Here is a 12030-nt window from a genome sequence, read left to right on the forward strand (position 1 = left end):
TGGTTCTTTTTATTTGTTATGTGACTTTGGGTAAGTGATTCTTTGAGCCTCTATTTCTTTGGCTGTGAAATGAAGATAATAATTGGTTGAGGAAGTAAAAGAATATAACAAAAAAATTGCAAGGGCCTTTGAAATTAATTCATTTCCCTTGCTTTACAGAAGAGGTGTGTGTCCTTGATTATATTTTAGCAAAAAGTGATGCTTAATTTTTAGCAATAGGAAAATTCTAATGGAAAAATTTGTCATTTCCTTCAGTAGGTGTATTTTTTCTTTATTTCTTATGATCTGATTCATAATTAACTTGAACTTCCTCACATTCTTCTTTAAAATTAATATTTGAGGCCTTCAAAATGCATTGCTTTTTTTAAAAAAGATTTTATTTATTTATTTTTAGAGAGAGGAGAAGGAAGGGAGAAAGAGAGGGAGAGAAACATCAATGTGTAGTTGGCTCTCATGCGCCCCTAACTGGGGACCTGGCCCGCAACATAGGCATGTGCCCTGACTGGGATTTGAACCAGTGACCCTTTGGTTCCCAGGCCAGCACTCAACCCAATGAGCCACACCAACCAGGGCTGTATTGATGTTTTTTATTACAAAAATAATATTCATTATTTTTTAAAAACTTATAAATCAAATGTTATAAAACTAAGATAATTACTAACATTTCTATGTTATCCCCCAAATTAAAAAATTATATAACTTAATAATATTAGTTTCTTTTTAAAGCAAAATAAATGATATATGTTGTTTTCTGTTTTTATCTTTTCATGTAATAGTATATCTTATGTAGCTTTACATGAAGTCATTTTTAATGGTTCTGTAGATATGTGATGTGGTGTACATTTTATAATTAACCAATTTTCTGTTGTTGACCATTTGGCTAAAAAGATCTATATTTGAATAGTTTCCTAACCCCCAAAAATCATAATATATTTTGATTGTCCTCTTTATATTTATAAAGCGCCAAAGTTCATAAGCAGCAACACTGAGTAATCAGAATCAAGTATACCACCATAGCAATAAATAAGTACGTTGATGTGGAAATTCAGGCAAATCAATCTTAAACTGATATAGTTTTACTCAACCCTATCCTTTCCAAATGTTCTCAGTTTTTTTCTTTCTCCTCAATAACACTCATACTCGTAACTCATATTTTTATATTCCAATGTATGGTAAAAAGGAAAGTTAAATACTTAACTCTCTTTAATGGTAAAAATGAACTGTATTGATTCTTTTCTGAAATAGTTTGTATAAAACTGGATTAGAAACAAAATAGAGTAAATACTGCAATTTAGGGAAAATAAAAAAAACATAAACGTGTATGTTACATAGTCACTTAAGTTTTCCTTACAGATATTACACATTTAATACTTTTGTGTTTAATTTGCTTGCGTTGTCATCATCCTGTAACTTGCAATTGTTTTTTGTTTGTTTGTTTGTTTGCTTTTTCTGTGTAAAAATACAAGTGTTTTCTTTAAGATCTTTCTCTTAGTGATTCTTGAATTTTGATGTTGTTTGCTAGACCACAGCAGTTTACATTTCAAGATGCAACTAATTCTGTAGATTCATCAGCTTCTGATAGTGACCCCATGCGACAGAGATTTTCTGTGAAAGCACACTCACGGTTACCCTACCTCCTTATTTCTGACGGCTACATGGTGACGACCCTCCGATTTCGTGATAAGCTGTCCCCATCTGTGCTCATGAGATCCCTTCTGCTTGATTCAGCCCAAAGGCTTGAGAAAACATACCAAAGTGTGAAATTGTCTAAGGTACAGTGCTTTTTGGTATCATTAGTAAAGGCTGACTTATTTTTCCAGATTTAAAACTATACTGATATTTATGTCCTTGGGTTGTATACGGTTGGTTGTCAATAGAATTTTTAATCACTTGTAATAGAATTTGCTGATAAAATTTTGCTCTTGGAAAATCTTCTCTAGCCGAGAGCCAAAGGGCTGAACTTTCGGTCGCTGGATTCCCTAAGGTCGAGCCTCTTAAAACACCAAGGAGTTGAATGTTCAGTTGATTCTGCTGTCCCCAGATTCTTGCAGGAAGAAGAAACATTGAAGTTACAGGAAAAAACAGATTTGCAGGTACTTAGTGGCAGTGTTTTATCCACTTTGAACAATTACGTATTGATGTTATGCCAAGAAAAGCTTTTTGTGTTTCCTTTGTTAAAGGGAAAACTTGAGAACACCAAGTGATCATATTTGTCAGGTATTAAGTATAATTTTTTTCTCACTCATGTTTTAGGATTTTGAAGCAGAAGAAGCTAACGAAAGCAACTTATTCTCTTTTGGGAACCAAAAAAATGATCCCCTGTTTACTAGTGCCAAGGAGGGAAGATTGGAATTTGCGTCTATGTTTGATACAATACATGCAAAGGATAACACCCAGGAGTCAGACAGAACCATTGCAGAACTGCATTCTGTCCAGAAAAATCTCCTTGCAGCGTGGACTATAGGAATTACAAAAAACGTGACGGAAAAACATTTGATGTTAAATTACACAGTAGTTTGTATTACTCATTTTCTCTACATTCTTCAATTTATAGAATGTCCTTTCCCAAAACTTGATCTTTTTTTAAGCAAAAGCCCAAGACACAATGCATGGGTACTTTGTATCTTTCAACTTCTTCATCAGTGTCTGTCAGTCCAGTTCTGGGACATGAGGTCTAGGCTGGCGGTGGGCCCCGTGGTGAAGCTGACCTCAGGTGCTCTAAAGCTGTTGCTGACTCAGCCATCGCAGGGCCAGTTATTCTCAGAGAGGCTCTTAGCCTGTTTCCATTTACTCAGGATGGTAGCTGATAATTTAAACGGCACATACAGTCTTCAGCCCGAGGTTATTTCAGCATCAGCTGATGGAAGTACAGCAGCTAATCAAGACTCATTGGTGGTACCCGTTTTTCAAATATTTCAGGATAGTAGTTCTCGGGAAAACTGGTCTTGGAATTCATCTTTAAAGATTCCTCCTCAAGCAGGAGATCTTGTTCAACAGCCAGGACACAGGTATGATTACTTTAATATTAGGATTCCATCAGCATTACAGGTTTTTTTTTTCCTTTTTAAAAAAATGAGCTGTAATTCCTATATTAAAAATTTTACTGTTTTAAAGTTTACCATTTAGTGATTTTTAGTAGAGTCATTAGGTTGTAAAACTATTAGCATTAATTCCAGAATATTTTTATCACCCCCAAAAGAAACCTTGTATCCATTAGCACTCAGCATTAGAGATTTTATTTTATCTAAAAATATTTTAGGACTTATGCCAAATGTTATTGAACACATGTTTTATTCGTCTTGGGCAACTAGGACATTGTTGAAAGATTTTGGTTTAGGTAAGCAGTATAGAAAAATGACCACAGGTGCATAAAGCACTTGTGAAGATTTAAAAAATATTATGTGGGGCTTTAAAAAAAATTTTTTTTTTATTGTTGTTCTATTACCGTTGTCCTGTTTTCCCCCACTGCTGTCCCCTGTCCCCCCTACCCGCCCCCAGTCAATCCCCTCCCTGTCGTCCATGTGCATGGGCCGTTTCTACTAGTTCTTTGACTATTATGTGGTTTCTTTTTAATCAGTGGGCTTTGTGCTATATTTAAGTCTAATCGGTTTGTGTATGCGTTATTACATCAGTGAAGAATCAAGCCAAAAACAAAGGCAAGGCAGCAGGCTTTGCTAATTCTTACTATCCCTAGTCTGAACTTTGGTTTTGATGATTGTCTAATTTTGTGTGCAGATTGAGGGGTCTCTGGAGAGTACTGTATAAAAAAACTTTATGGTATCAAACACAGCTAAGCCAAAGAGTTCCTGCAAGTGACAGGCAGTTAACCGAGAAGATGGCCCGTGAAGCATCTACTGTGCATTCCCTGCTGTGCCACATACAGGCGGACTTACAGACCGCTGGCGTCGGCCTGAACCCAGCCTTGGAGCTCACCTCTATCGCGGGTCAGTATCTTATAAGCAATTTCCAACTACGTGAAGAAGCAGTACAGTCTCTAGCTGACTGGGCTTTGGTTTTATCAATTGATCACAATGATTTGTTTTTCAACATTTCTGGCTGAGCTGTATCCACTGAGTTTTAAAACGAAGTAAATTTTTATAAAGTCATGTAATTAACTATAATTGTTGGTTAAAAACTTTGTAGGTGAAGAGTGTTTCCTGTTAGGATCATATGAAAAGGCTGTTCAGCTGTGGAAGAAAGCGCTGCAAGAAACCCAAGAGAAGGGTAGGAGGTTATTTAAAAATAATATTTGTCATAATATTGGTAGGAATGCATTTTAGCATGCTCTAGAGCTTAAATATATTTGAAAACTTCTGAGTGCTCATAATTTCTTAATGCCCAGGTAGAATAATACATTGTAGGAACCTTGACTGTCAGATACACTTATTTAAAATTAGTCTTAGTCTGGGAATTTGTAGAATTTTTTGTTATCTACAGATAAGGCTTCTAATGTACTTTTTTTTTTTTTGGTTAGTGATGGAACCTGTGGTTGGTTGTTGACGGGGAAAAATGAGATTTAAATCATAAAATAATGTGGGTTGGTGGGTCACTGTGTTCCCTTCTCTTTCAGACCATGTGTACTTGAGGTAGATGTTAGCGAACCTCAGTGCTGACATGATGAGGATTTCCAGCTCTCTTTGGATAAAATCTTAGTTATCCTAGGGCCTGATGAAAGAAAATATGACTGTTCAGCACCTAAAATGAAATAGAACAAAGTATTGCTCACCTAATTTTTAAAGAATCTTTTATTGACGTATGAAAGATACAGAAAGGTTCTCATAACATGAGTGTAAAGCGTGATGAATTTTCATAAACCGAACACTCGCAAAGTGTGTACCCAGCACCCAGATCTAGAACACGACCTTGCTTACATTCTTTAATGTCAGCTTCATTCTTTCCGGTTTAAGGAGGAAGAAGGACCTGTTCTCTTCAGACACGCTATTACCTTTCTCTTCTGTACTGCTACCTGTACAGCTATAATTTAAATGATGCCCAAGGATTGTGTGATCAGCTAGTAAGAGAAATACTGACATGGTCCCACGTGCCTGTAAAAGAGAATGAAGGTGATTCAGGTACATTTTCCAAACATCAGTATGTTTCATCTTGGTAATTTGTATTTGTAGGTTTAGAAAGGAAGTTGCTGATACAGAAAAGTTGGTTGTTCTGCTGTTTTAGGGTTAATTTTGGATTGGCAGCGTCTTGCCAGCCAGAACCCCTTTTTTTTAGATCTTTGGGCTTTCATGACCTAGCAGCAATTGCCTGCTGAACTGATCTAATTGTTTTCTCCCAGCCACGTGTGTTAGATATGATATTAGGTGCTCAAAGCATTTTTTTTTCTTAATAAATTTGTATTTAACTGTTGTGTAAGGTATTCTGAGTTTTTAAAAAAACCTGTCGAGGAGGCTGCCGAGTATTTGGATTGCCATTGTAAAAAGAGGTACAGTTGATGAAGCAGAAGCAGGGTGACAGACACATGCGAGTGAATGCAATGTGCAGATCAGTGTCTGAGAGGCCCACGTGGGCCACGTCAACTGAGTTTCACGTGGTTTCAGCCACTGCTGGTAGATTTCTTACTCTTTGTGATTTTTACCTTTTAAAATTTTTGTGTTCATTATAGAAGTAATGCATGTTTGTTTTAAGACAATTTTGAAAATATGGACAAGTACAAAGAAGAAAATCAAATTGCTTATAATTCTGTCACTTTGTACATAAATTTACATTTTTTTAATTGATTTTTTTTTTTTAAGAGAGAGAAACATCGGTTTTGTTGTTATACCTATTTATGCATCCATTGGTTGGTTCTTGTATGTGCCCTGATTGGGGATCGAACCCGCAACCTTGGCGTATTGGGACAACCCTGTAACCAACTGAGCTACCCAGCCAGGGCTCTGGTTTGTAATCCTTTAAAATTTCATATTTACATTGGAAAACACTCATTGTAATAACACTCATCTTATCAAACCCATTAACCTTTTTTCCATTATTGCACATTTTTATGTTGTTCCCACCTATTAACTGCTTTAAATAATGCTACATTGTCCACAGCTTTCTGTGACCGTTACTCATAATTTTTTTAGGATAAATTTCTAGAAATGAGGTTTTTGGATTAAAGAGGATCCATAGTTTTAAGACTTTTGATCCCTGGTGTCAAACAAAGTTTTGCTGGCATGTATGAGCAAAAGGCTACCCAGCCAGGGCCTAGTATAACTTCTTTAAACTTACAGTGACTGAATGAAAAATACTGCTTAAAGGCTAATAAAATTCCCTCAAGATCCCCTGTATATATAAAAAAAATTGTTAACAATACTTTTGAGTGCTTACTGTTTGAGAGCAGTGGTAGGTACTGGGGTATAAGGTAAGCTAGAAATGGCTCCTACTCATATAGAACTTCATATTATTTTTTATTTTTATTTTTAGAGAGAGGGGAAGGGAGGGATAAAGAGAGGGAGAGAAACATCAATGTATTCTTGCCTCTCACACGTCTCCAACTGGCGACCTGGCCTGCAACCCAGCCACGTGCCCTGACTGGGAATTGAATCGGTGACCTTTTGGTTTGCAGGCCAGCACTCAATCCACTGAGCCACACCAGCCAGGGCAGAACTTCATATTCTTGTGACTTATGTACCAAGTGAATTCTGGGAAGAAAGGTATTTTGCTATTATTGGGGCCATAAAATTCATAAAAATTAATGTTAACTTAGTGTTATATATATTTAATAGTTCTTAACTATTTCAAATTTCTGATTGCCAGTTTATATTTTGAGTGTTGATTCTCGAGTAGGGATGATAATGTTTGCTCCTGTTAGTTTATATGAGAAACACCCCAGGAATCCTGACATAAATATCACTCCGTGCACCGGGCCTTCTTCTCCCTCCACCACCCACTTTCCTTTCGTCCCTGCCTCCCAAAAGAATTTATAGTAGTAAGCACTCCTGCTGATGGGAGCGTGTCATAATTCCCAGATCTAATGGTACAGAGAAAGAGCAGTAAGGGTCACTGTTCTGGTGCTTTTCAGATTATCTTTGTGGTAATCCTTGCATCCTTCATCAAAGAGAAGAAATTGGAAGGGAAGAAAAAAGGAAAAATAACAAAAGGCTTGGCTGGATTGTTTTGTGTAGATCCCTCATGTTTTTAAATAAAACTAGTAATTCTCCCTGACCAGCATGGCTCAGTTAGTTGCGTGTCGTCCTGCAAAGCGAAAGGTTGCTGGTTTGATTCCTAGTCTGGGCACATGCCTGGGTTGTGGGTTCTGTCCCAGCAGGGGTGCATGCGAGAGGAAGCTGATCGATGTTTCTCTCCTGCTCTCTCTCCCTCCCTTCCCCTCTCTCTAACAATAAATAAATAAATAAAATCTTTAAAAAAAATAGTAACTTAAAGTCATAAAAAGTTCCTAAGTGTATGTGCTTATACTTATGCGCTAATTATTTTTTTGTTCTGTTGTCTTCAAGAAGTACAGATACCTATCATAAATTAACTCATGGGCCACGGGTGCTCATCTAAAAAATTAATTAAAGGCCCTGGCTGGTGTGGCTCAGTGGATTGAGTGCTGGCCTGTGAACCAAAAGGTCACTGGTTTGACTCCTAGTCAGGGCACATGCCTGGGTTTTGGGCCAGGTCCCCAGTTTGGGGTGCCTGAGAGGCAACCACACATTGATATTTCTTTCTCTCTCTTTCTCCCTCCCTTCCCCTCTCTAAAAATAAGTAAATAAAGTCTTTTAGAAAATCAATTATAATTTTCTTCTTGTATAATGTCGGGCACTTCAATATTATTGCTTTTGATTATTTGATCAAAACAATCTCCTTTGCTCGTGTGGTGCGTCCCTTAGTTCCCAGGAAGCCTCCCTGTGACCTGGGGATGACTGGAAGTGTCCACCCCGAGGCGGCGGTGCGGGTGATCCAGTCCATGGCCCGCTTCATGGCTGCCTACTTCGCCAACCAGCGGCTGTGCATCCTGCCACCTCACAGTGTGAACGTTCTTCCTCCCCTTCACGGTGAAAGAGGTACTATGGCAAATAAACAATTTTCTCACCTTGCTTTTGCTCCTAATATTTAAAATCAGATTATACAGCGATCATTATTCTATGGAAATAGTGCTGTTACAGACAGCTTAACAGACCCAGGAAACATACTCAGTGACTATTTCTGAAGGAATAAAATCTGAGAAAGATAATTGTTTGGGTTTGTTTTTATTGAATATGAATCTTTTTTTAATCACACATTTTGGACAAGCTGATATTTATAGTTTTCATTTTTAAATTGAAAGGGCTGCCACCTTCATTTTGAGTATGCTAATTTAGAATTACTTTTGTTTGGATTGTTTACTTTGATAATTTTATTTGGATCATTTACTTTGCTCTATTTCATCATTTCATTAATAGGGTCAAAAATGGACCTAATCTGTCTGTGCTGGGTGACTGCCCTGCACCCACGGAGATAAATGTGTGCACAGATTCCCACAACAGTCATTCATTCTACTATCTTGTATCAAGTGCCTGCTGTGTGCCGGGCAGTGTTCAGGGGCTGGAAATCTATTAGCTTGCACCGTATGAAATTAATAATATGAAAACATTTGTAGTTTTTGTTTGGACATACAAGGCAGACTTATTCTAACTGTTGCAAACAAAACAAATAAAATACATGTTCTTCTACGGAGTTCATACCTAATAGGTTGAGACAGGAAATTCAGTAAATAAATATATGAATAAGGTAGATCAAATAGTAATAATTGTTCTGCAGAGAATTGAAGCAGAGTAATGCACTGTGACTGGGAGGCTGTTTCAGATGGTGGACTGAGGGACGAGCTCTCTGAGTGGGCACCTTTAAGCTGAGCTCTTATTGATGAGGAAGAGCCAGCCATGGACACACCAGGGCTCACAGCATTTTAACCTGAGCTTGTGCCAAAGCCTCAGAGCAAGAAGAGACTTGAGGAATTGGAGAGACTGAAGAGCCTGGCATGGCGGGAGCTGAGCGGATGCGGTGGAGGGTGAGGGGAGGTGGAGTCAGGCAGGCGGGGGCCAAGCGGTGTGAGCCAAGTTAAGGAATCCGAGTTTCATTTTACCTACAGCAGGGAGTTACCGGAGGCCCTTAAGCAGGGAATAACAGGTACTGACAAATACGTATAAGCATACACAGATGGGCTGGAGCAGAACAAGATGTAACGTAGTTAGAAGCTTAGTAGAGGCTGGAACAGTGGTCAGCAAATTTAATCAATCATAGCCCAGTAGATTTTGGATTTTGTAATTGTCTCAGAGTGTGGGTAGGAGCAGAGGGTGACCCTCACCCACTCGGACGCTTCAACAGGAAGGTTAGCGTCCCATCTCCCCTAGGGTTCTTCGAGAGGTTCTGGTCCCTAGAGAGTTGTCTGTGAGGAAGGACCAGGAGGGAAATAGTCCAGGGCTCCCTGCTTCCCCGGGACCTACTCGAGTGGGTCCTGGCCTGATCGTGGCTGTTCTCAGGGAGCTGGTGTGAGCAGGGAAACAGGCGCTGGGTTTCTTCTAGGACCAGCCTGCTCACCGGTGCCTCCCCCAGGGCCTGACTGCGCTCGCGCACCTCTGCGCTGCCCTCTGAGACGCACATGTGGGTTACTTCCTTATGTCCTCGTACCTCTGACGTTTGTCATTGTCAGAGTGGTTTTATATTTAAGCTCTCTTTTTTGTCACAGCCTAGGTATTTATCATGTGCGTTTCCTGTTTTTGGTATTAATGTTTCTGACAACAAATTGCATCCTTGATCCACATTATTTCATTGAATAAGAGAGGTAGTACTCCATTTTAGAAAAGTCTTGGGGAAAAAAAATCCTAAAAAATCCTGGTACTTAGAAAATTTGTCTGAATTTTTTGTCTTTCCTACCCTGAAATATTTATAAGACTTGCTGTTTGCTCATGATCTTTATCTTTACAGATCACTTTACACACTTACGGAAGACTGATCTTCATCACACTCTAGGATGAGAGCGTATAGAATTATTGAATTGTTTTTGGGCAGATTCATACACATCTATAAATCTGAGAGACATACCTTTGTATACACTGTATAGATATCTTCTCAGTGAGAGGACAGGGTAGGAGAGAAGGCTTTGTAATTACTGAAAATTTAAGTACCTGGAACTTTGTATATATCCTTTATTTAATATCCTAGTATCTTAAAAACTGGTATCAGCAGGCTTAGGACTTAGAGTGCACTTCATGTTAATCTTTCTAATCAGAACTAGTGAGTAAATGTATTGGGGATTTATTTGAGTTGCTTATTTGGTGTAATGTTTGCTGTGTGAAAGCAGTAACATTTTCAGAAAATTAAATCATTCAAATTCCTTTAATAGTATAGTGCCTTGCTCATAGCGAATAAAAATATAGGAAAAATCTAGTCAATCTCCTGGCTCTTTGCTTATACAGAATCAAACATTCCAGTGATGGACTAAATTCTTTATTTCTATCCAAATGTATCAAAGAGCTAATAAAATGTTAGTGCTTGGTGTGCACAGAGCCTGTGTGGGTCACGTAAGAAACTAATCATTGCATTGCAAGGAGCAGAAACCCACATTTACCAATTTTATTTTGAGGGAGTGAGTGAAAATCTTAGCAATATGTATTGTCAAGTGGCGTATTTAAGTTACTTTAATTAGGGAAAGATACAGAAAGCCAGGGAGGAGGATGGTGCCCTTTGTATTTGATCCCAGGCCAGATTTGTTGTTAGTAATTTAGTCAGGAGTATTGAAAACCACACTTTTCAACTTTTCTTAAAAGCACTACTATATCGAACACTTCACATGCTTAAGTATTACCTCAGAGAAGCTTTTTATTTCATGACGTTAGGAGGAGAATTCAGTCTGCCCTCCAAAGTTCATAATGTAGTAGGAGAAACAGACAGGGGATCAGAGCAACCCAAAGCCATAGGTGGCACACTGTGACCCCGTACATTTAAATCCGTGTACCTTTGTTTATATGGCCTGACACAGAGGTGCTGTTCAGCTGTCCGTACCTTTCCTTTGCGTAACACACTCTGATACTCTCTCTTCTGCCTCTCCTCTGTTCTGTTTCATTTTTTAAGAATGCTGGTACCGGCTTCATGACCCACTAACAGGGCACATTCCTCAGTGTTAAAAAACAACAACAACAAACTAGAATATATTGTGCTCTTTTGGCCCATTTTGTGTGCATCTGCCTTGCTGAGGTTTTGTGTAGAAAATACTGATTGAAGAGTTGCGTGTATCCATACAAGGAGGTGTGGGTTCTGATATTTGTGATTGTAATGCCCGTTTTCTTTACCTCACTCACAGAGCAGACCCTGCGGCTGATTCCTCTGCAGCACTCTCGGGTGGCCAGTGTTGTTAGAGATCAGAATCTTTCCAGCGTGTGGACAGTTGAATATGCCCTTGAGTTACTGTTAATTGGGGGCCTGGTTCCCGAGGCCGTGTGGTTGGCACATGAGCTTGGAGACTGGAAGACGGCTGTTTCCATTGGTGTGGCCTTCCAGCTGTTCTGCAAACTGGACCGTAGTTTGACAAGGTTTGTGTTTTCAGGCAAACTTAAGGCACAGTGTAATAGTATCATCTAAAGTATTCTTCTTCCCCTCTTTTACACATTTTGTGAAATTCTTCGTTCAGCATTGTCCAGGAGAACTTCCTTCAGGGATGGAAATCTTCTACATGTGCTGACACTGGCCATGCGTACCTACTGGGCACTTGAGACGAGGCTAGTAAGACCAAGGAACTGAATTTTCAATCTGTTTTAATTAATTTACATTTAAATTAAAATAGCTACATGCAAGTAGTGCATGCTGTGTCAGACAGCTCAGCAGCTTACTTATTTGTATAAAACTGTTTGCTTAGAACATGTATTTGCTAGTAATGCTCTCAAAGAGCTTACAGTCAATGGGAGAGTTTGTCTCAAATAGGATTTGAGTTTTAAGCTAATCAAACTAATCTCTGTTTTACCTTTTCTGGATATTATGGTATTGCTGTGTCTTTTATGTTTTTCAATTCCATAATTAAACATACATTTACTTATTAAGTAACCTCTCTGTAGCAAGCTG

General features: G+C 38.6%; 1 protein-coding gene across 1 annotated transcript in view; it reads left to right on the forward strand.

Annotated features, from left to right (window-relative positions):
- The window catches only part of CPLANE1 (ciliogenesis and planar polarity effector complex subunit 1), an 85378-nt gene that overhangs the window by 9096 nt on the left and 64252 nt on the right, over positions 1-12030 (forward strand). The window contains exons 9-16 of the mRNA XM_090279304.1: positions 1523-1772; positions 1941-2093; positions 2254-3008; positions 3736-3944; positions 4144-4224; positions 4908-5072; positions 7827-8000; positions 11276-11504. Of these exons, the coding sequence (XP_090135430.1) occupies positions 1523-1772; positions 1941-2093; positions 2254-3008; positions 3736-3944; positions 4144-4224; positions 4908-5072; positions 7827-8000; positions 11276-11504 (2016 nt within the window). The remainder of the gene's footprint in view (positions 1-1522; positions 1773-1940; positions 2094-2253; positions 3009-3735; positions 3945-4143; positions 4225-4907; positions 5073-7826; positions 8001-11275; positions 11505-12030) is intronic.

Source organism: Furipterus horrens, unplaced genomic scaffold (assembly GCF_987537825.1).
Source record: "Furipterus horrens unplaced genomic scaffold, mFurHor1.1.pri manual_scaffold_5, whole genome shotgun sequence".
NCBI lineage: Eukaryota > Metazoa > Chordata > Mammalia > Chiroptera > Furipteridae > Furipterus > Furipterus horrens.